This window comes from Topomyia yanbarensis, chromosome 3 (genome assembly GCF_030247195.1).
Source record: "Topomyia yanbarensis strain Yona2022 chromosome 3, ASM3024719v1, whole genome shotgun sequence".
Taxonomy (NCBI): domain Eukaryota; kingdom Metazoa; phylum Arthropoda; class Insecta; order Diptera; family Culicidae; genus Topomyia; species Topomyia yanbarensis.
Window position 1 is genome coordinate 30,029,141 of NC_080672.1, and position 25,656 is coordinate 30,054,796.

Genomic DNA, 25,656 nt, shown 5'->3' on the forward strand with positions numbered 1-25,656 from the left:
CACCGTGTGTGTTTGCCATCATGTCGTCTCTCGAACACACGCACACAACGTACTCCAACCGCTGATCACCTTGCAGCAAACAATTTCACTGTCGAGGGGAACGTCGATAGAACGGGTACAAGTAGGACAGTCGCAAACAGGCTGTGATAAAAATTGCAAAGGTTCGCTCTCCTAGACTCAGGATCGTGATGACAAGTTTAAAGTAAGCAAACGTTATGGCTTGCTGCGAGCACTGCACGGAGGACTATCGTGTCAACGTTCCCAGTTGTGAAGTCGAAATCGACGGTGTGGTCACCGATGGTAAGCTGATGTGTAAGGTTGGCTTTTATAGACACTCCTTATTTTAGCTGAAAATACTGCGTTACATTCGGTATGAATCTCAGGGAATTGCATGAAATCATACCGCCTAAATTGTAAGTAAGCTGGCGTAGTTTCTGGGGAAGATATTTCTTGTATACGTTATCTGAAAAATCTTACCAAATTACCTTTTTTGGGTTCCCTCTCTTTGCTTTATCCCTGGCAATGAAAACGCTGACTCTTTAGTAAAGTTGGGCGCATTAGAAGGTTACATCTTCGGAAGACCAATTTGCTTCAACGAGTTTTTTCAGTATCTGTCGTCCGAAGACACTAAACAGTTGGCAAATCTCGTGGAGCAATGGGGAGCTTGGAAGATAGCTACATTCTATTATCCTGAAGATATCAACAAAGCCTTGGCGCAGGGGGACGGATGTTGGTCGGGATTTCATTCGTGTAATGTTTATGCTCATGTACAACCACTACATGCTGGATGCGCATTTGTGGTGCATGCAAAGAGTAGTCTGTGCGCTTGTGATGAGGGCTATCACGACATCGAGCACGTTGTCTGGATGTGCACCAGATATTGTGACGCCAGGTCTCAGTCAAAGGATTCTCTTCGGGCCCGAGGTAGACCACCTAGTGTCCCAGATCGGGATATGTTGGCAAATCGCGTTTCCCCTATACGTTCCCCTTTATGAAAACGATAAATATAACAATTTAGCTCCTCTTTTTAATTTCTCGTTTCTAGAAGATTTCTGCCCTACTTTGCAGAGCCGACCAGTAACAGAATGCCGTCGCCCTTACCACTACGTCTGCATAAAAGGAAATTAAAGCGAGAGCGATTTGTACACAAGACCTTCGCACAGTGGCACGACTTAGAACAAAAGGAGGACTAAAGTCCAAACTTTGCCGTATCGGTTCAAATAGGACGATTTTATGTAATTTTTGTACGTTGAATTTGTTTTTGATATTAAAACCAGCAGAAACCAGCTACTGCTGGTGCTGCTGCCGCCGGTGCGGCCAAAAAACCCGCTGCTGCTGCCGGAGGTGCGAAGAAGTCTACTGCTGCTACTGCCGCGACTACCAAGAAAGCTGCTGATGCCGCTGCCAAGGCCAAGAAGATCGCCGCTGGGGACAAGAAGGCTGCGGCAAAGAAGCCAACAGTCAAGAAACCAGCTGCTAAGAAGGGCGCACCGACTGCTAAGAAACCTGGCACAGCCACGGCAAAGAAGGCAACCGCACCCGGTAAGAAGTCAGCAACTGGTAAGAAGCCTGTAGCCGGGAAGGGAGCTGCTGGTAAGAAGCCAGTCGCCAAGAAGGCTGCCCCTGCAGCAAAGGGTGACAAGAAGACCGTCGAGGCTAAGGTACAGAAGGGAGCCGCTAAGGCTCGTGCTGCCGCTCTGTTGAGAGCCAAGCGTACCAAGACCAAGGTCGTGAAAGGACCGTTCGGAACGGAACTACGTAGGATCCGTACTACTGTGAAATTCCGCCGGCCCCGTACCCTGCGTCTGCCACGTAACCCGAAATTCCCAAGGAAGTCGGTGCCAACTCGCAGCCGCATGGATGCCTACAGCATCATCAAGTACCCACTGACGACGGAAGCAGCCATGAAGAAGATCGAGGACAACAACAATTCTGTTTCTACTCGTAAGTCGTGCTGCTGCAGAAAAAAAAAGATTGGGGAATGCGTAGAATATTCCAAACTCTAGGAGAGAATGTGAGCGTCGGGAACTAGCATCTCGCGCGAAAAGCGAGGAAATATAAAGTCTGCAAAAATGAAAAAAAAAAACATTTCGAAAATAAGCGTTTACTATTCATTAGGGTGCCTCCAAAATAATTTTTTTTCCAAATCGTTCTTAAAATTTGTGTATATTAATTTTCGTGTGCTAAATCGTTTTTGATAGTAACACATGTAAAAAAAATCATTATACGTTAGGGTGGCTCGAAAAAAATATTTTGTTGTGAAGGTTCAAAATTTTTTTTAAAGAAGTTTTTGTGTGCTGAATTTCTATTTTAATTATAAAAATAAAAATTAACTTTACTACTTATTAGAGTGGCTCAAAAGTAAGTATTTTGACTTTTATAATAATTTTTTTCAAGAGCAATTTTGGAATTTATTTTCCATATTGAATCGAATTAATTGACATCTCATTATGGAGCTTCAGAAATGATTATTTTGTTTTTACGGATCACATAAGATGTATTCGACTAATTTTGGAGCATTTAATTCATTAGTGGGTTACTTGATATTACTTGATAGCTGCATTTTCTATCATTTTCAAAACAAAGATTTTGAGCGTCTTAGGGGAATGTTTAATTACATTCACTAATCAACAAAATGGATATCTAAGTTACTTAGATTGCTTATTTCATATCTTAAATGAAACCCTTTTCTCATGTATATGGTTTATTTAAAAATGGTCTTATTTTATTTGGATAATATCGCATACCCTTGAGCTATATCAGTGCTATGCAAATTCGGATCAAAATAGTCTCACCAAATGACTAGAACTCAACTGTGTTCACTCTTGTTGACAGTTATTGCGCAAGTTAGCAAAAATAGTTCCTGAAAAATTTTATAACCTATTTCAGATGGTTGAAAATATTTACTGATTTGCAAACATTCTTAATACCTCTACCGTATAAAAAAAACATACTTCCCACTCGGCTCCTTACTCTTGATCACTAGTAAAACCCTTTTAGATCATGCTCTCAATGCTGTTGGAAAGTTGTGCATGTACTCGTTTCATTATTCTAGCTATAAAGTGATTATTCAAATTCAATATCAGTAATAACTATGCGTCTCCATTCACAGTTTTTTTTTAAATTTTAACAGCTTATCGCAAGTTTTCGCAAAACTAGAATATACTCATTTTATAAAGAAAATTAAAATCTTTCGAATGAGTATAGTGTGATCGCGGGCATTCACGGGCGTCGTTGTTGTTATCGCTTTAGAAGTTCGAATTCAATAAAAATTCAAGACAAACAGTTATCTAAACACTAACTAAACCAATTAGTGACTTATTTTTGGCGATTTTACCATGTAATTTTATCACACGGATAATTTTGGTGAAGTAATGCAATGCATAAAATCAACCATCTCTTTGAAAAACGAAAATAACCGGATGTAGTTCTTATGATCAAATTATGCAAAAAAACACTTGAATTATGCCCTTAAAAAACTGCCAAAAATTCATTTTACGTTAAAATCACTTAAAATCTTTCAAAAATGTCTCTGATGGCTCAGTTGATACGAGAAAAATACTAGCGAAAATATCGCTTAACATTCATATATGGACTCAAGTCCAGGCTCGTCCCACTGTGCTTCGTATAGTATATTCGCTCACTTTTCAATTTGTTATTTATTTGAACAACAATTAGCCGTACGTCAATTATTTTAGTGTTACAAACGAGCTAGAGTTATTTGCCGCTACACTCTCCATTGGTTTTGATCCATTCAGCATCAAGCGCATTTTGGTAGATAATACTTTAGCATAGCTTCGTTTCGTTTGACTGAATCATACGCTTCATTGAAATCTAACCAAAAGATGGTGATAGTGCGGGCTTTAATCCGAAGATTTGTCACAGGGTGTTATTCAAGGTAAAATAAAATTTTGAGAATGTACAAATTTCTTGAAAGCGAATATTAATTAACTGTGGGGATAAAGGGTTTTTAAATAATTTAGATTTTTTGGGGTGTACTATATATTTCACATATGGGTTTGAACTCTACTCGACTAGGCTTATAACTTGTAGTTCACTTAAAAAGAATCACTGTAGAATTATTCATATAATCCAATATAATACTTGCTTGTATTTTGCCATGTATGCATCCTGACCCATTCTACCAACTGCGCGCAGCCGACATCATAAAGTTGAACATAAATTTTCCACGAATATTGATAATTTTATTAACATTCCAATCTTGCCATTTGTGTTCATATGAGCTCCATTTTTGAATCGACGCAACATTTCTCATTACAATTTCTGCCATCCATTGTTGACTTTTCAATTTGGATGCATCCAACTGCTACCCAGCAGGGTGCTTATGGATCAACCCAGAATCGACCCACCGCTCGACCGTTGCATTGCACTACAGATTTCAATTTTTTCGCTATGCATCAGATATCATATTTTTCACTTTACACAATATTGGCACACATTCTGCCTATAGAACGGTCGCGCATCAAAAATTAAAAGAAATATCTGGCATAAAAACAATTATAATGATTGAAAGCTATAGATGCTGCAGAGTTTTGTCTGTCTGATTCAGAAAAAAAATACTCGCTCACTTTCCGTAGTGATTAGCATGTTTCCAAAGCTAAACAAGTGTTTGGCTATAAAGTACTTGCGTCTCCATCGAGTGAACCTCATTTCATTTAATGGAGGCGCGAGTAGTTTTTGTACAGTTTTCAAACAAAATAATGTCTGACTAACCACCAGTTTTTATATACCACTAAAAACCAGTTTTTTGTATTCAAATTTCTATAGAATTTTATTTGTATTTACTCGAACGCATTCATTTTCGGGATTTGCTTTGCTTGCGCGCTCGGCGCCGCCGAGCTGCTGTTCTGGCACGTCTGACAAATGATGAGTTTATCCTTTATACGCGATGATTATTGGGTGATGGGTAAAGCTGATAAGCAAGCAAAAAAAAAGAAAATAATCCGAAAATGGTGGAAATATATGCCAATCGGTTTTTCAGACCCGACTCAAAACTGTTCGTAGTCATATATTCAGCTCATTGTCGGCGTTGAAAGGGGAATTATTGAATATTTCGAATTGTCTGCCGAAGCTTTGATTTAACGCGCTATAGTGCAAAGCTTTCATCGCCAGAATTAGCTCAACGCAAAAGATTGTGACCAAACAATCAACGGATTGCCGCCCATCAATTGCAGCCAATCACAGGGTACGCATCTACATCAATCAAAGCGGCTGCCTGAACGTTTGAAGCGCTGTTAATGTAGTCGAGCGTTACCCAATTAAGCAACCCCCCGAAATGAACGGACGGAACGGAACGGAAAGGAACGAAAACAAAAATGCTACAATTAACTCCAACTGGTGGCCAATTTATTTTTATTGTGCCGTACCCACCCAGCAAACGAATGGTAGTGGCATCTTTCACGCGCAACCCTAATTGAAGGTTTTTGCTCCAGCACACACAACCACTGCAGCAGGTTCCAGCAGCAGTAGCAGCATCACGAGAAGATCACGCGTCGCAATGCATCCCTGATGGAGCAAATGGTGGAGGACTGTAGATCAAATTATTCGCCTGTTACCCCACTGTTTCAACTCTTTCGCTATATATTTTGCTGCTTTGAAAAGGCCATTTTGCACTAATTCGTTACAGACGTTTCATGAGCAATTGCGAATCAAATTGTAGCAAGCAAGAAGAAATGTGCCGGGCTGCGTTAAGTTTAACTCCATTTGTATGTCCTTCGTACGGAACAGTTCAACGGGGGGCGCGGGGTGTAAGCTTGGAAAGTCTGCATTTTCATGGATAGTTTAAGCCGAGCGCGTGGGTCATGCTGTGGTGCGTCTGTCTGTAATGTTATGGCATAATAAAAAGTTTATGAGGCTTGAAATGGTGGCAAAAATAGAAGCAGAAGCGGTCCCGGTGGTGGTTTGCTTCGGTGGATCGCCACTTCTCCTCCATCTCATCCTCCCCCATAATCAACGGATTTGGTCGGAATAGCGTAGCAACTCAGAGTTTCATAGTCAGCAGATTTATGTCGCGATGAAACGGAATTTTGCGTTCGCGAGAGAGAAGGAACTGCGTTCTGGCCGGCTACGACGGTTAGATGTAAATTATAACTTGGATGAGAGATTTTGTCTTGGCCACTCTGTGCCGGGGCGGTGCTGAAAAGTTGTGCAGTTTAAATCCTAATCGAGGCATAAACTGTTTGCGGCATAAGCAGTTTGCATGAATGTTTAAAGATTCAAGTAATAGTACTCGAGCTCATTTAAATAATTACATAAGTTGAAAAGATGAGTGAAGAAATAACGAATGGTTTGTGTTTATAGTAAAAGAAAGATCTTTTCGTGATTTACAAAAAAAAAATACAAATTTACATTGAATATAAAAATCGTGCGAAATTACGATAAATGATATAATAAATCATTACACAACTCCAGCTCACATGTACGCCGTTAATGATTCGTAATTCGTATAGTCACTTAATGAAAATTATTTTGCTGATTGCCGGTATGTCATAGAGTAGTATTAGTAAAAAACTATCCTTCTCTGGATTTATGGGACCATTTCTGTTGCCTGAAACTGAAAGGTAATAACTTTCTCCCTTGCCATCTTTGTCCACCCTCCTTCCCCTGACTCTTATAGCCAGAAGTATCACAGTCCTCTCCCCCACCAAATATCTTCCCGAAGCATTTAGCTCTTCCTGTCTCTTCTACTTCTAATTATTATATTATATAATCTCATTGAAAATGCCCAACTCTTCTACCACAAAAAATAACTTTAATAAATCGAATTTTTACAAAATTAAATCACGCCCTCTAGTTATTCCTAGTTTTAAGATAGTTATAAAAATTGTCCCCCTTAGTCAAAAATTATTTGCTTCAATAATCTCACTGCTAAAAATGTCAAACCATATTGACATAAAAACTAAATGACCCCCCCCCCCCTTAATCTGACGAAAATTATATTACCTCTTGTGTATATGTATAAGATAGTTACAAAATCTCCTTAGTTTCATTTAAAAAAAACAATATGTAATCCCTTAGTTTGAAGTAATTTAAAATGTAAAACAAAACAAAATTGACACCTGTAAGTTAACACAAACCTGCCTATCAAATAAACGAATTGAATAAACAAATCCATTTCTGTTAACAACTCTGCGATTTCAATACCCCCAAATCTTAACAAGATTGAGTATCCAAAATCTAACTAAACTTTTATATAAAAAATACACTTTCAAGGTTACATTGTCTGATTGTAGTGAAACCGGAACCAATGAATATATTCTTAGATCCAACACAGTGATAATAATGGAAGCGAGTCGTTGACATTACATTAAGTAAGCATCATTTCAACATTCCCCATTTTACACTAAGTATCAGAGAAGATGATCGTAATCGACATTCATGGTCGACAGATCGATTGGAACGATCAAAAACAATTTTCTCACAAGCGGTCTGAGTAGGATTATTCACCGGAACGGGGTATCCGTCAATCTGTAATCGATGGGGATTGCCGTGTTTCGCCACGGGATAGTTTGTAATAAGTCAAGTATTCAATATTTTATTCATATTGGTGGACATGAGGAATTTTTCGGAAGCATTTACATGAGAAAATTGCTCTTTCTGTACTTCACACCTCTTTTCGGGTTGACTACACTGTTAATGCAAAATTATATGTATAATAAATAATCAAATCTTTAAAACAGGGGTTATAACTCGAAAAAATATTTAAATGAATTAGGAGCACGCGTATTTCTCATCAAGTCGCTATTCGAAAAGCAATTGAGTTCTTCAAAATAATATTATCACGCATGAGTTGTCAATATGACCAGACAACAATGTGCACTAGTCTGATTTCCACATCTCCCGTAAGCCAAAGCTATCAACAAATAAAGCAGCAGCACGTTGTTGTGAGATAAGGCATTGTTTTTTGAACTTATAACTCTGGTGATCGTTTGTACGTTTATTTCTCGAAGATGAAGCTCTGCAGCAAAGTGGGGAAACACTTGGGTACAATACAGTGGCTATCGATTTTGAATACTGACATTCTTGTCCTTCTATACAAGGGGTGGAGCATCTATTGAATGTGAAAATGAAGTTTAAGCTTTCGGCTATCATTTATATACAGTTTCATCATAAACGAAATTCGGTACTGCTAACGTTCGACAGTTTAGTCAGTATTGTGCTACTACACTTTCGATCACCTCGTGCATCTAATCAGTTAATTGCAAGCAGTATGTCGCAAGATAGAGAGGTCGAGTCTGTTACCATTGTAACATGTTGAAACTACTTCTTCGATTTTTCTAACGGTGTTCGTGTCCATAATTCTTTTTATCTAAGATTACAATCTCAAATTTGATGCGTTTTCATTTCTCAGATCACGTGACGTGCATGTAAAGGGCACTCGTTCTGTTATTAGGCGGAAAACTACTGAATACATAACCGGGAATCCGCCATGAAAAATCCTTTTATTTTAATTAAGGGAAGGTTTTCATTCAAATGACCAAAACGGAAGTAAAATTTGGAATTTGTTTAGGCCAACGAGAAAACAGTTTTAGGATTCAAAAAGCTTATGTTTTCTTCTCCATTTATCTTTTAATTCAAGACAAAAACAATAAAATGACGCCCGTGGTGGCGTTCGGTCTAAGGTTAGGAGCGCGTGCAATTCCAAAACTGCGTACAGCCGGCTGCCTCAGCATCGATCTGAAACACAAAAATAATAATAAGGCTCTAAAGTGAATTAATTTTATAGAAGGAATGATTTAAGAATGAGTAAAACACTTCAAATTCTACGCACACGGAAAAAAATTGTTCCCAGAATTGTGAATAAAGTGCCATGAACTTCAGTAACGCCCGCATAATGATTTTCTGTACGTGAATTAGTACAACTTCATCAACATTATTCATAAAAGCAAAGGTTGACTCATAATGTTATTTATAGATTTAGGAACATTTATTCACAAAAACAAAACATTCTGGATATTGTTTCGTGAACTGTTTCACGAAACTCAGAATTTCATTCACGAATCCGTTCAATCCATTGAATCCACGATTCCTAATATATTAGTCACGATCTAATATCCGTGCTCGTGAAATCGTTCACAAAATCATAAAATATTATTTATGTCTTCGTGAACTGCCTCATGATTCCAGGTACGATACTAAGGACCGACCATTGGTGCTCGTGAATTAGTTCACAAAATAGGGAAATATTATACATGTTTTCTAAAATATCTTCATGATTCCTAGTACATGATTTACGAACCATTTTACGTGCTGGTGATATTTAGAAGATATCCCTAATCATTTTCAAATTTATACAACATGCCAATGAAATTTTCACGTGGACTATTTCACAAAATTTGGAGTATTATTCGTGGAGTTATTTTTGTAACATCCACTTTTTCATGAAATGTCGAGCTGCTAGCGACCTGTTATAGGTTTGAGGAGTTGATAAAAGAAAACTGTTAGGACTCGAACATCGGTATTCATTTGATAAGGTCCAGTGTGATGTCTGGCCAGAAAACGAAAGCAGCGCTGAGTAAAACAAATCGTGTTTGTGATACAGTTCACAGAGCAAGATACCGCGTATCACTCACACTTTTATGATCCAGCTCATATTGTCACTTTACTCCGAATAAAAAACGATCATAATCAAAAATAACAAAAAAATTGATTTTTTCTTCGTGATTCGAATTCATCTCGTCAGTAGCTAGCACTTAAATATTACGATAACTTGAATAGAAATTATGAACATCATGACAAAGTTCCTGAAATCATAAATCTAAATTATATTACTTGTGATTAAAATATGAAGATCCTGAAATCATGGATATGAATCACTATACTCATGGCCAACATATCACGATAACGTGAATATAAATTACGAAAATCGCGACTAAGATCCTGAAATCATGAATATAAATCCCGCTAGTCTGACAGAAAAATGTGATAGGCCCACGCGCACGGAGGGGGGGGGGGGCTTGGGGTGTTCAACCCCCCACCTTAAGTGCTTTGAATTACTTTTAAAAATTTATTTGCCTGATCAGGAATAAAATATACCGCAAACCGTTTGGACACATAAACTGTCATTCGAGTTCAGTCACTCTAGAAACAAGTCAATGAAGAAACCAAGGACGAAAACTTGCGAGGATGGCTGCAAAGGGATGTATGTCAAGTTGGACGGCTACTCTGAAGGATCGGTTAACGTTTCGACAAGCTTCGATATTAGCAAAAGTAGTGAGTACACTGCAAATGTCAGTCAGCGGGCTAGCAACGGCAGTCAATGAGGAAAAACACGAAGTTGGAGAAAATCGGGATATCGTTGTCTAGAGAAATTTTACCGCCGATGATTATTCCGTTAGAGGGGCAGCGAAATGGATCGCTAAAATGGGCATCGGTATAGGGTGAAATACTGCCGCCAAGAAGTTCTCAGCACCAGCTAGCAGATAAATAGGAACGACTAGCATCAAGAAGGATAAGAAACCCGGCGAAGGTGGTTGTAAACAGATGTAAATCCTTATGGTCGGCACCCCCGGATCGGTTCATGTCTCAACAGGGTACAATATTTGCAGCAGACCTGAGCAGGTGAGATATATCGCGAAGTTTTGACAGTAAGTAAGGAAAAGTAGCTATGGATAAAAACATGACGATTAATACAAAACAAAATAAGCAAGAACACAATCCTTACTAAAGCAGTACTTAACGGTTGCCCCGGATGGATGAGGATTACGAGATACAAGGGGTTTAAGTTTAGTCGGTTGGCTTAACAACTACTACAAACCAATCCGAATCCACCACGAGCCAGCAGGCAACGCACAGTGGTCGGAAATGCTAAAAACGTCACTAGAGGCCAAACCATTGATTATATTCATAGGGTATCTTTGGAGGAATTGTTCGTAAGAATATTCCCCACAATCTGATAAAAATTAAATTGAGGCATGGATTACTATGATTGAACTAGAAAAAATAACTTTTATTCTGACGAAGTAGAATGATAGTGTCTTCGACAAAGTTTTAGAAATGCTCATAATAAAGAATTTTGTTGAACAACTTGAGCTTGTAGGACTTAATGTTATCGATTTATAAAGCGTTTTCTAAGGCAAACTCCTTAAATTTAGCTTTTTAATATAGTTTTTTTTCGCTGTGACTTTTCGTGAAAACGATGTTCCAGACAAATGTTGAGGTATTAAAACCACATAATATTGTTGAAGATTACATGTAAAAATTAAATTATTGTTGAAGACTGCATGTAAAAATATTGTTCTGCACATAAAAATTGTACCTGAAATCGGCGGCGCGGCGCACACCTGTTGTAAAAATACTCATTCGTTTTAGAGTTATTGAAGAATTTTAAAAAAATTTACACCAAGTTCAACTGCGTATAAGAGAGAAAGGAGCAAACCAAAATGTACGATCAGGCACTATTTTCAATGTCCGGACTACGCATAATAAAGGTAAGAAGGTTTTAAGCTCATTTTGTAATGTTTTTTTACTTGGGTATTTTTACTTACAGTCTTCAACAATATTATGTGGTTTTAATGCCTCCACATTTGTTTGGAGCATGGATTGCATGAAAAGTCACAGTAAAAATAGTTATTTGAAAAAAAAAAAAACTAAATTTGAGGGTGTTGCCATAGAAAACGCTTTACAAATCGACAACATTAAATCCTACAAGTTCAATTAGTTCAACAAAATTCTTTATTACGAGCATTTCTAAAACTTTGTCGAAGACACAAACTTTCTACCTCGTCAGCATAAAAAGTTATTTTTTTAATTTGATCGTAGTAAGCCATGCCTAATTTTTATTTTTAAAACGGTTGTGGGGAATATTCTTACGAACAATTCGTTCAAAGATACCCTGTGAATAAATTCGATGGTTTGGCCTCTAGTGAATTAAGTTTTGGGGTTTCCGGCCACTATGCAGCGGTGACTCCTTCTCGATAACAAACATTTACCCAAAAAAATCTTCAAAGTTTGAGGGTTTCTATATGTTTCTTTTAAAATAAACGTTAAAATATCAAAATCTCCCCTTGAGAATTTTCTGCGCACGGGCCTGTGATTGTATATTCATGAGATGGAACGGTAACGTGATGAGAAAACTCAAAAATTACGAATAAGCTCCTGGAAATCCACACGCACCAAATCTGCAATCATGAACATCGTTTAACTGTATGCGGTATATTGCCAAATCAGGAACAAGAATCATAACAAAAACTAAACATGTCCAGAGAACAACAACAGAAACCTAACCAAACATTCCAATGTAATGCCATGTAAATATTCGGCGCGCACTAGTTTTTGAAAACACAGTTTCATGAATACCAGGTTTAATATTCATAATTTCAGCAACTTTGCCAGTTTTCGTAATTGGTCTGCTTCACGGAATCGTGACTTTTGTTCATGAATTAATGAACGAACTTTTTTCCGTATAATGGTGCGATCTCAAACTTTGAGATCGATTTTTTACAGGAGCGGATCCAGAAAAAAATTTCTGATGGGGTTCTAAATTTCGATTTTGAAATGTTCATTATACAATACGTAATATAATTTGATATGTAATAATTAAAATCAGTTTTGGTGGTCGTATCTGGTTTGGAATGATTTTGAGTTTGGAACAAATTTTAAATAGAAACTATTTTAAAATTTCTCAAGAAGTTGGAAATTTTCGGTGGGGGTCCGGACCTCCAGGACCTCTGGATCCACCACTGATTTTTTGGCCACTTTAAGGGTTCACTAAAAATAGTGAACACAAAGAATTTGTAGAGTCTATAGGTCATTCCTCAAAAGAAAAAGTTTTGCTTTTGAGAGGTCAAAAGATGAAGTCTCTAAATTGAAACGTTTTCAAATGATAAACGCGCTTAAAGTTTTGAGAACACTTACTATGAATTATTCGTCTTAGAATGTCAATATTTTGTATCAATGTTTTGATATTTTGGGCGAATTTAGGGTCCGTTTTTTCGAAATTCAGAATGCATCAAAAAGAACAGAACAGATGAAATCCTAAAGCAACACAAAATTAGAAAAATATTGTACTGTAGCAGGCTTTTTGTCTGGATGTGTTAAGGAAAACTTACGGTGCAAGCTTGTGACCGCATGCCAAGGTCAAAACTAAGCATTGTGAATACTATCAACCACGTCTGGGTTCGCAAGCAATTGTTTGTTACTTTGTCAATTTTTTGCGTTGGATATATGAAAAAGATCTTTCTTTTTTAACTGGACACTGCAAATTCAATTATCAGATGGCCATAGCTCAGCGTACAGAGTCATTTTCATGTGATCTTTGTGAACCTCCTACTGTTTTGATATGCAACTGCCGAGCAGTAACTCGATTAAAGTTTCGAGTTTTTGATTGTCTTTACAACTTAGTGTCGTACGATAATTTCAAATCTAGTATGGTAAAGAAATTAAGGTTTTCTTACATACTCTTCGATTAACTGGAAAATTTGAATTACCTGCTGATTGCTTTTTTGCTATTTTTTCGGGCCTTTTCAATTCTTTTTATTTCGCTGTTTCTCCTTCTTTCGTTTCGATCGGGAAAATTAGGATAACATACGGTAGGGCACAAATGCCGAACTACACGCGGGTAACATATGATTTGAACCAGTTTATTCTGAATTCTGATCCATGAGTGGTTTTTCGAATTCCCGTGATCTATTGCTTGCTGCCGGAGTGAGATAGATTCGAACACTAAATCTATTACATCCACATGAAAGAGGTCCACCGATATTACTACCAGAATTCACTATTCACACCTAATACACGAACTGTTTCAGGGTAAGGGTAACCTTAAATTGTTTCGGAAGCTGCACACGTGTCAATTATGTTGCCAATTATTGGCGAACATCGTCCTCGAACGTTTGCAATATTTGTGTTATGTGATATGGTATATTTCCCCACCATTGACCACTACCAGAGCGGACTGACAGGACGACAGCTAAATATTTTATAACCGTTAGTCAACCCGATAATTGGATCCGGATCAATATCCTCGGATGAATGTATGCAAAAACTCTGGCAGTCAACCGGCCGGAACGGAAAACCATAATGCATAATTCAAAGTTCGCATTACATGCGCGTTAAAATGAGTTTTCCTCGCGGTACCCGGCTGCCCGACTAGCCCAGTGCCGGTGCCGCCGGTGGTGTATTCATCAACCTAAATACACTCCGCTGCAGCAATTTATACTCCCACTCGGCAAACCGCAGTTTTCCACGGTAAAATTTATTAGTTTCAAAATATATATAGACGTCGAAAACGAACAGCAGTGCCGGGCGTGCGACCGTGCCATGGTCGAGCTGGGCCGCGCGCAGAGATGGCGGAAGAAAGTGATTTTATCGCATTAATATCGCATTAAAAGTAATGACACAATAAATCAATTTCATAATTATTTTAATAATGGCGGCATTAATGATTCTATCAGAGCCAGGACTAGCCGGTAGCAGTGCATAAATAGATGTTTTGTTGATGGCGTGCGGTTGAAAATCTATCTCTCTCTCTGCCCAGATCATGAATCCGCCGTCGCACGGTGGTCGGAGAGATAGGGAAAATTTTATTTTTATGAGCAATTTAAACGCGAAATATGAAGTGACAGACAAGCGTTTTAATTTTTCATCGTATGCTTAATTTGAGCGCTCATGCATCCGAGGACAGGCGAAAGCTGGTGGGGCGGGCAGAAAATCCTTACTTTTGCTGACTACAGCGGATCACATTTTCCATCCCACTTGGGTTGCGATAAATGAGGTCACAGGATGTGTGAGTGTGCCATGCCGGAGTCCTTTTTATGCCATTTACGTTCATTTGCGCGCTGCAATTAGATTTGCATCCGTAATGTGTGGTTGAGCTTAGTGATGTTTTGCGTAACCATAATTTGTGCCGTCTGTGGAGTTGTTCTTGCTCTCGTGGGAAATGGACTGGCGACGGCATTTTGAGTTGTAAATGCAAAAATTTTACTGCGCAAAATAATTGATTCAATTTGGATGCTGACAGTGCTGTGCGTAAATATGTAGCTGAAACTATAGTTTTTGTGTACTGCAGGATTGATGATGATATTCTCGTTGGTTCGAACGAATGAGACTAATTAAATTGGAAAATAAGAGACTAACATGCAATTTTCAAATATCACGTTTGCAGTTTGTGTATGCTTCTCATGCAGTTGTTATATTAAATAATTTGTTTTTCACTTCATTATAACCTGTAAAATTGTAACGTAAGCGGTGAAAAGGATACTTTTTTAAACGGTTATTGCCACAAAGTTATTTAAGTTGTTTGTTCTTTAATACTGTTCACAAATTTCGATTTCTGCTGCTACGGTATAGAAAAAGTGATATAATGTTTAATTTGCACTAACTCATTGAGTCAATGTTTGGCAAGATAACTCACTCAGGGATGTTAAGTGTAAAACGAACAAACCATATTTTAACCAAAAACATATCTCGTATCATCTTTGAAATTGGAATCTAAACAGCTCTGAAATGCTCCATCGACAACATGATTGTAGGGCTGGCGGAACAATTTTTCTCGAGAGGATAGTAAGATTCGGTGTGATTTCTACCCGTACTGATGAAAGTTCCGACATGATGTTTGTAAGTGAAAATGAAGATTCTCTGATAATAGCTAGGGCGCCATTTGTGAACATCCTTTGTTAAACGGACGGTATGACCGACGGCTCAGCGTAAATGTGTTTGTTGATTATTGATACTACCAATGTTCCACAGCTACTCAATGCTTTTAAATTTCGTTGCATTAATTTTCCGTTCCCTCCGGGTTTATCGCACCCATCTTTTCGTGGGTACTGATGACCGCATGATAGTGTTAAATAATGAGAAGGTATCTCCGACAACCGACATCCTTCAAGGCTTAATGGAGGTCAATTTGAATATTTCTCGGATGGCAAAAGTAATGCCGATAAGCCTCTTTTTCAATACAAATTGTATCTATCTAATGCAATCGGCCCTTTAATGGTTTACTTCCGGACCAAAGATAAGCCATTTAACATCATTGATATATCGCATCTGACTACACGCCCGAGTCATGTATGTATGTATGTATGTCACGAAGAAGTATGTTGTCTACGTACCCGCCCGGGAAGTAGATATTGATGGTGTAGTCTTCGAGAACGGTCCTAATTACGAAATATGGGGTTGGCTCCTTCTAGAACCATTTGCTCCAGTCAGTAACAATTTTGGTATGCAAGCAATTATGCTCAGCAAAAATCGATGTATAAGAACACTTATTTTCCATCAGCCTCATTTCGAGCCTGTTCTTTCAAATTTTGTTCCTTTGAACGGGGCTCGTCTACCTGCTCGCCTTTTTGTGTCGTGGGTCATAAACTGCCATCGTTGCAAACAATGGGGCCATAGAGTTCCCCATTGTAGAAACAAGGCATGGTGTGGAAAATGCGGTGAGAATCATGAAAAGTTTTCCTTCTTTCGAAAGATTCCGCATGAACTGTTGGCATATTCTGCATACAAATTATGCGGGGAAAAACTGAAGCATTCTTTGAAGGAACGGTCCGAGCAAAAATGCTAAAGAGGACGACACCACCGGCTACGACTAATTTCTACGCTCCCTTGTTCACTAAGGAACAAGATTCCTACACTCGCATAGAGTGAAGATTTTCGAAAGAGAAAAATCATTTTATCTCCTAAGCTTCCTCGTAAAAGCCTGAGAGTGTCCCTTGATGGGTGCTGTTACAAAATCGAAGTAAGTGACTCCTGGTCTCGCTAAGTCCACATGGGACATCCGAAACTCCAAGTGTCTCTATATACCGGTCCGATTATTTCCTAGGTTTTACACAATGAATTTGCATTGCGTTGCATTGCGGTACCAGGTATTGAAGTTTTCGCTTGTCAAGTCCGAATTAAAGGCAAAGACTTATTGACCTTGTTTCCATATCCATCGCATCTCAGCTGATTTTAAAAGACTTCAACTTCCACGGTGTGCCATAGGGTTGCCTTCATGATGAAAACTAAACTATCTGATGAATAAGCTGGAAATGACACGAATGCCTACTCCACCAGCGCGGTCAAGCGCGTTAGATTTATCGCTACAGATAGTGTGCCCATTGATTGAAATAGCTGCGCGGTCATTACATACGAAACATTCGAATCAAAACAAGAAATTGCTCTGGTGGAAGCGTACAACGTTTTGACTGGCTTGATTCTCTACACTGCGATTAAAGGTCAGACGAAACGAGTACCCGGTGGTACGTCGGATCGCCCGATTTTTTCCCAATATTCGCGACATTGAAAACTTGATGAAAGCTGAAAAACGCGGTTATTGGCACCGGTTCGTCGACAGATTAACGATCGGAATACACGGAACTAAGCATCTTTTTTCTATGAGAACAGAATTTCATGTAGATCCACATTCCGATAGACGTTTCGCGATGAAATGATAATACTGTATATAAACGTAATAATTGTTCTATGAACACACCAATTTATCTGACCGCAAAGATGCTCGCGTTAAGCATTGCAGTAACGCTCGTCAGATGGTGAGAGCTATGCATATTTTCTATGCTAATTATTATGACAATAGTGGCGAGGGCGATCATAAAAGAGGCTGTGCTGCAAACATTACCTATCGACGACCATGTCCACATCGTTCCAGTTCCAAGGAGGCTCTCTATTCGATGGAGCATGGAAAGCACTCCCTGTGTTACCTAGGGAAAATATGGAAGTTCCGTTGTGCTTTATCCGAAAAATCGTAGCAGATGAACAGATATAACTATTAGTTTGAGTTCTTTCGCATTGCTTCATTCCAGCTAATGAGAAACGTAACCCTTAAATTAAAATGGTAATAAAAAGGCGGACACTTAGGCATTAGAGGGTGATATTTATGAAAGATCGCGTAGCTTCAACGAGTTTTTCAGTATTTTTTGTCAGAGGACGCTCGAAAATTGGCAAATTCCGTGGGACAATGGAAATTTAGGAATCCCAAAAGTAGGGGAGCCTGGGGCTAGTTGGCGGTTGGGGTAAGTTGGCGGAATCTCTTTTTCTTTGGTTCTATTAGACATATAGCGCTGCCTCTTCTTGTGTACTCATCAATGTACTCCAATGTGTTTTTGTTGCAAAACGATTTGTTTGGTGGAAGTTGTAGGTGATATTGTGTTTTCGAGCATACCAAGTAAATTTTCAAAATTTTGAATACTTTGCGTTATTTAGGGTGATTTTCAATCTATTACCCGAATGATAATATTTTTCGAAAGCACGTGAAAAGAGCTTTCAGTATCCGTATAGATATTACAACTATCTACAAACAAAAGTTATTTTTAAATAGTTTTTAATAAAATATGCGGTTGGGGTTAGTTGGCGGTACTAATTACAGTGCAAAAAAGTCATCAAAAATTTTATTTCTGGAATTCACTCCAAAGTAAGAAAATCTTTTTCTTCTGTATCTCGTCAATGCAGGAGCCATTCATTCCGGCCAACCGCATAAAGAATTTCGAAAATTTGCTTTTGAATAGGGTACTTCGCGTCAAAGTCAAAATACCAAGGTATTGAAACTGAAATATAATAACAAATGTCGGTTAATATACAGTTTTCTTGAAAAGACATTCAGCACGTTCTAAAAGGACCCTTGAAGTAATTGAATCATTTGATTGCTTGGTTTTTGGAGTATCCACACATACCGCCAACTTACCCTGGGGCCGGGGTAAGTTGGCGGGTTTTCCGCTTCACATATTTTTGTCTCTAAAAATGGAGACAATGCATCAAACACTTTAAAAAAATCAGATAGGGTGATGAGCCTATTTTCACCATACTAATCAAGGTGCCTCACTAATTCGGTAATTTCTTGCCTTACAATCAATGGAATGCGTAAAAATTGACATCAACCACTTTGCTTCGTTGTTAAGAACCAATATAATAACATAAATGCGTTGAAAACAGTAAAATTCTCGTGTTTGAGCACAATGAAAACTCGAATCGAGTGCCCCTATTGTTGCGCCACCATTTGACTCAATGCGTTGAACAAAGATGGCAGACACTGCTCTAACCAACGGCTTCTAATGGGTAGGGTGATAATAGAAACATGGCGCAAATAGGCTCGTCACCCTATGTTGCCAACAGTCTGCTCTTTCATGCCACGTGTTCTATTTTGCAAGATCTACCTACATCAAAGCGGTAAAAATTGAAACTATAAACTAGCCCCGGTCTCCCCTATCAACAAATCTTAGTCAAGGGGACGGATGAAGGTCGTGACTTCCTTCGGGTGATGTCTCGGGTCATGTCCAATCATTGTACGTTGAATACGTATCTTCGGCATGTGTACCATGTTCACAGATTTTTCTGTAATGCCACAGATTTTTTTTCACAATTTTTGATCATCGATTATTTTTTTACAGATGACAGATTTTTGGCATTTTGAATAAAATCTCACAGATTTTTGGAAATATTGCGATTTTCCATAGATTTTTTTGAAATTTATTACAGATTTTTGCAGATTTTTTTCGGTTTTAGTCCTCACAAATAGCAAAAAGATTTTTTAGACCGAAACACAGATTTCAATGTGGCATCCCTGATCTCCGGCATATTGGGGTCGTGGAGAGCGATCTCTGCCCTGGTGGTGACGGTTATCGCAACATTAAACATGTTGTCTGGTCGTACACCTAGTGTTCTAGTGCCAGATCTCCGTTAAACGAATCCCCTCGGTCTCGTTCCAGTCTGAGATGTGTTGGATTTCCTCGATTTCTCCTATATGTCTCTCATATACTTTTAAAGATGATAGATATCCAAATTTACTTATCTCTTCTCTTTTGGTTGACATGCTAACAGCTACCTAGAAATCAGGTTCCAAGGGTTCGCAGTGTATCCAAGGAGGTCAGTCGGCGATCCGGTTCATGTTGTCCTGACTATGATCTTCGGTTTGCTAAAAAGCTGCAAGTTAGATTTTTTCTGTTATTGTTTTCCGTCCTCTCCTCACTTTATCTAATATGGCCTCTGCTACTGATGTTAGAATCAATCTCTCTTGTGTATGTATTTTGCCTTTCTTGTAAAAAGCCTACTAGTGTTTCTCCTTGTTTCAATTTTTAATCAAATAATAGTTCTTGTTACAAAATTTCAAATTGAATATGGGTCATTCCGCGCGAAGTGATCAAAAAAGATGGCAACTTGAAATCGACCTTCACAGATTTGACCAATTTTGGAGTAATTATTCATCTAGGGCCAATATTCAGAAATCTAAATTTTTGTGTCAATGGAATCACCCCTCGGTCCATGGGAGCATCCCCCGTTTTGACAAATTGCTAAACTCTTGACTTTCTGTTGATTATATCTCCGGTTCTATTTAATTTTAAAATCAAACCGCACAATTTTTTTTAGATGGAAATTGTTCAAGGGGTCTAGAAAAAATATTAGTATTTAATGGCAGTACTGCCAACTATGCTATTTTACCAATTAAAAATAAGAAGGTCAATTTTCTCGCAATATACAAATTTTAATTTTGACAATGTATGTATGTAGAAAAATGAACTTTCATTTTGTAACTGAAAAAATCACAGCATTGCCACTGAAAAGTAACACTTTTCGACTCCTTGAACAATTCTCTTAAAAAAGCAAATTGCGGTTTGACTTTAGAGTATATAGAACCGAAGATATAATCGACAGGGGCGTGGCCAGGAAGGGGGGCGGGCTAAATCAAAATTAGATGGATTGAAAAAAAACAAATCTTTTGGAAACTGATTATTTTAATTAAATATTATAAAATAATATTTTGGAAGCAAATTGTCTCATTACTTGATCGAGAACCTATGGTTTTAAGCATCATGGAAACTTTTGGCAAATTGTGGGCATTGGATCTCTTAGCAAAGGTTCCATAGTTGCCAAATGATCATGAGCTCTATTTTGAAGAGATGTTTCGAAATATCCATCTAATCCATTAGGAACAATACTTTGAATGGGAAGTGCAGTTTGATGTGTATAAACATAAATTTCCTTACCGGTAAATTGCATACAATTTAATATTTGCTAAAAAATTAATGTTTTTAGTAAAGTTTGCGAAAATGATATTTCGAACGAATTTATTGAATTAAGCGGACATAGCGCAGATGGTCAGTCCATTAACTTGTACGCAGCTCACCTGGGTACGATTCCCAACCTCCGTACATTAGGTTAGAAATTTTTCTAACCTGAAAAAAAGACGAGAGACCCTATGGTTGAAGCCTCTATAATAACAAAAACTTTAGTTGAAGACATCCAATGACTAATTTTGTTGAAGATATGGATACTCCGCGTGTTCAGAATATCGAAATATGTTAGGCTATAAATTAATTAAAACCTTTAAAATAAGATATTATGATATTACTGTAATCGATAAATATCACCTGTTGCGTATAAACTATAAAATTCACATTTTATTCAAGGTAGTCTCTGAATCTTACAATGAAAAAAATATTGGCTTTTAGAAATTTCTTAAATATCGTTTTATATCTCGATATAGTGCATTCATGTAGCCTTCATATTTTCAACACAATTGCTTACAATGGCATTACCAACAACTTTACTGAAGACACCAAGTCTCTTACTATTTCTGAAGAGTAAATTTCCCATAATTACTTATAGAAGAATTAATCAGCAAATTTTTACATCAAAGATGCGCTTTTTTATGTTGAAAAGCTTTCTCGAGGTTGTTACAACTCCAAAGTTGATGCTCTCGAAACTATGTGATCTTTACTGTTAGAAAAGTTTTCGGACATTTATTTCACCGACATATTTTAAAAGAAATTATAAAAGGCAACTGTTAGGCTAGTTTTGTTTCTGAATTTTCAATAATTTATCAAACTTACATGAAATTTAAGCATTTTCAGAAAATCAACGATTTTCATTCAAACCAAATTTCTGGCAACGCCACAAAATCAAAAGAAAATCAAAGGTTTTACCAATTTGTCAAAACGGGGGGTATTCCTATGGCCCGAAGGGGGGTTCAATTGACACAAAAATTTAGATTGTTATATATTGGCCATAGTTGAACAATTCCTCCAAAATTGGTTCAAATCCGTGAAGGTCGATTACACCTGCCTTGATCACATCGCGCGGAATGACCCACATCTAAAAATATTTCTAGCTGCATCCTTTAGCCTGAATAAAATTAGATTAATATTTTGTATTGTCTTTAGTATTAATATGAAATATAATTTCAAATTTTCATTATTCCACATTTTCAAGAAATTTATATTGTGAAGCAAAGAAATTTGCATCTGAGTAAAAATTGTTGTTCATCGAGAATTTCAGACGAATGCATTTTTAGCGCGAGACACATACGTGGTTATTTTCAAGTTTGTTCCAAACTTTCGAGTGGGCAATTCCCCCCTCGGCAATTTTCGAGTGGGTAGTACTACCCATACTACTCACGTGTTTCGCCGGCGCCGGATGAAAAAAGTCTGTTTTTTAATCGCCAGATTTAATATTTTTAAAGCCGTTCTCACAATCTATGAAATGCCTGAATCACCCCCAGAAACATTATAATTCGATCCAAAATGAAACTGCGCTCATCTACCCCAAACCTGCATAATCTGCATCCAATGCAGACTGTCACTCAATAACCGGGATTAGCTAACCCGGCGCAGCTCCTGCACTAAGCGGCTTTCCTATCTTCCGGTCCACAAATCAAAGACGAAATTCATTTTCAACCGCAATCGCGCCATCTGATACCAGCTGTGAATTTAAATCGCTTCCGAATCAGTTGCTCTTCGTTAAACTCGTCGCCGCATAAGCTCCGTTGTCGGGGGAGAGGTTGCAACACTCAGAAGACATCCTCTCGCTCCATATCTTACACGTACGTATACCTACAACAGCTCGAGTGCTTGACGAAGGATCACACCAAACTGGCAGCGTGGCAGCGCCAGCGGAGAGACTGTGAACGCATTTGAATTCCAAATCCGATTAGCTAATTTACAGTGAACCGAATGAAAACAAGCTATGGGAAACATTTTCCCTTCCACGGAACGAACGGGATTCGCCGCTTAGCGATTCGATCACGGGTGTGTCACATATCAACTAGCTTCGGTCGTTTTCAGCTATAAGAAGATGATGAAGAAGAAGAAGAAGAAGAAGAAGACGTGTGCGTTTTAGCTGGTGGCCTTTGCCAGGCTGATTAGGACTAGAGAATCGGGACATTGCTCTGCGGTAGGGAATATGATAGGAACGAAAACTCGGATATATTTTGGCTGTGAAGTTTCAAATCCTATTGCTTAAAGTTTCATTGTCGACGTCATACATGGCACCGCGTATTAAGGGATCATCCATAAATGACGTAGCATTTTTTGAATGATTTTTAACACCCCCCTCCCCCATCGTAGCATTTCGTCACAAACCTCTAAATACCCCCCTGGTAATTACGTAGCTTGACGGTAACACTGCCCCCCCCCCTTGCGACCGTAATTTTTTTTTAAAAATTCTATTCTATTCCCCTTTAAAAAAGCTACGTAGCATGACATGACCCCCTACCCCCCTGTCGTCACACATCATCACAAAATACAAAACTCCCCCCTCCCCCATATAATGTTACGTCATTTATGGATGATCCCCAACGGCGAACACGTGTGTAAGATTTCACTTTCTTCTTGTGTGAAATCCTCTTTTTCTTTAGTCAAGTAAATTTTCCTGAATGAACGTCAATTTCATGTGATCGATTATTTTGCTCCCATAGTCGACATTAAGTTTTAATTAATTAACTTTGTTCAACTCAATTTGCGATTATCGCGTCTTTGTGTCAAATAATACAGCTTTCATTTCCGACACGTTCCTTATGTGCGACTTGACAGTAGCATACATATGAGCTATACAGGTCGACGGTTTCTTCTTTTTGAATGTTGCCAGATGTTTGGTTCTCATCGTCTGTGTGTGTGTTGCATTAGTTTCAAAAAAGTAAGAATTCATTTTTGCGTTTGAATGAAATTTTGGAAGCGATAACAACGTGTTGGTTTATAAAAAAAACAATGCTCCAACCAAGAATTGATGCACTGAAAGCCAACCAAGAATTGATGCAGTTGAAAGCAGGTTATATTATTTACCAATTATATTCGCCATGCTTAGCAAGCGGGCAATGTAGGGTTATCGTTAAGGCAATTACAGATTGTGAAATCGCATAGTGTTCTAAATGGAAATTATCGCGATTTTGCGTGGTGTGCTGTCGGCACTTCGCCAAAGAATTTGCAAAAAAAAGGAGAATTCAATTTTGCTCTAACTGTCTGTAGGATTTAAAAGCACTTAGTTTGGTATATTCGGGGTCGTATTTCAAAATCGACCGGCGTACTCAAATTAAAGACCTCGGCAGTTTAAATGCTGTCTGGCTGAATTACGTAGCACAATACAATAACTGTGACTGACTTCGTTGGTCTAGGACCAGTTCCACCACATATGCCTACTGTTCAACTATAACGTTCAATATTGCTTCGGTGGCGCAGAGTCCAGACTGCAAACTTTATATTCATAATTCATTCAAAAAGCAATCAGATAACTATAGATAAGGCATATTATTCTGAGTACTGATTCCTGTTTCTCGCACCTGCATTCCACCATAAGCATAAAAATAAAAATGCGTGATCCAATGCATGTTGGCAGCACTAGACTACTGTAGGTGATATGATTTTCTCGAATTGGAAGTTGCAAATCTCAATCCCGCAACAAAGTTTTTAGAGCTTACTATAATAGCGACGACAAAACCAACCAGGGTGATAAACTTAATAACCTACCTTTGGTTCATATTAATTAGAAACACGGAATCGAAAACGCTATCGCACAAAGCTTAACCAAGTAAAATCAGTAATCTGAATAAGTAACGGCATGTCAACTAACGGAAAAACCACGCACCGTTCGCTTGGGCGAGGAGTCTTGGGTTGGCGGATGCCGGCTAGAAAGATTACTTCATTAGTTTGTTGTGGAAGCCGATTCCGACTACGGAAAAGTCCCCAACTAGTTGTTAGGGGATGAACTTCCAACCGGCCTCAGCTCCAGTGTTGGTTGGGAACGTGCCTTAACTTACTAATTTGAGCTCGTGTTCGGATGAGGTCTCCCCTAGTGAAGCATAAAATGGGCTGCACCTGTGCGGTTGTGACATGTGTATGTGTAACCTTTAGAAGCCACCTGGGCACAAATGGCACGCAGTTTTATCAGGTGGTGTGATTATAGAATTCTAATTTACCTGGCCAGTCAGTGTGTCCTGAAAAGCTGCCACTACTAATCAGACGACCGGAGCAAAGCAGTTTTATGTTCAGGTTCGGTTATTTTTTCATCATTAGGGAGTCTTTCGTTGTGCCAGTATGTGAGTATTGGGCGAGGGACTGAAAGTTTCTCTTGCTGCTGAACAGATTAAAAAAGTTTTCATCGTGGAAGAATTGCAGCCACTGGGAGCATTTGGGACGAGAGGGAGGATGGGAAATTAAAGCTTATTCTGTCAACTTTTTTTTTGCGCATATAAAACCATACCTGATGTACAAGAACAATTTGAACGGACTAGCTAGTTAATTTTCTGAGTAAGTTTGCCAACCTGATACGGTGGAAGAGTGAATGGAAAAGTTTTATCAATACAGTATACAAACCGGACCGATGTGTGTACGATGTTGCGTTTTTAGGTCTTTCGAGCAACTTTTGTTGATAGGAGCTCTACTCGGTATCTTCCATGGAAAAACCAATTTGAGCTTACAGATGTTTTCAGGCGATTGA

General features: G+C 38.3%; 1 protein-coding gene across 1 annotated transcript in view; it reads left to right on the forward strand.

Moving 5' to 3' along the window:
• Window positions 1-215: 215 nt before the first annotated feature.
• LOC131686861 (histone H1.3-like) overlaps window positions 216-25,656 on the forward strand; it is a 103,742-nt gene continuing 78,301 nt past the window's right edge. The window contains exons 1-2 of the mRNA XM_058970856.1: window positions 216-317; window positions 1,278-1,944. Coding sequence (XP_058826839.1) covers window positions 216-317; window positions 1,278-1,944 — 769 coding nt within the window. The remainder of the gene's footprint in view (window positions 318-1,277; window positions 1,945-25,656) is intronic.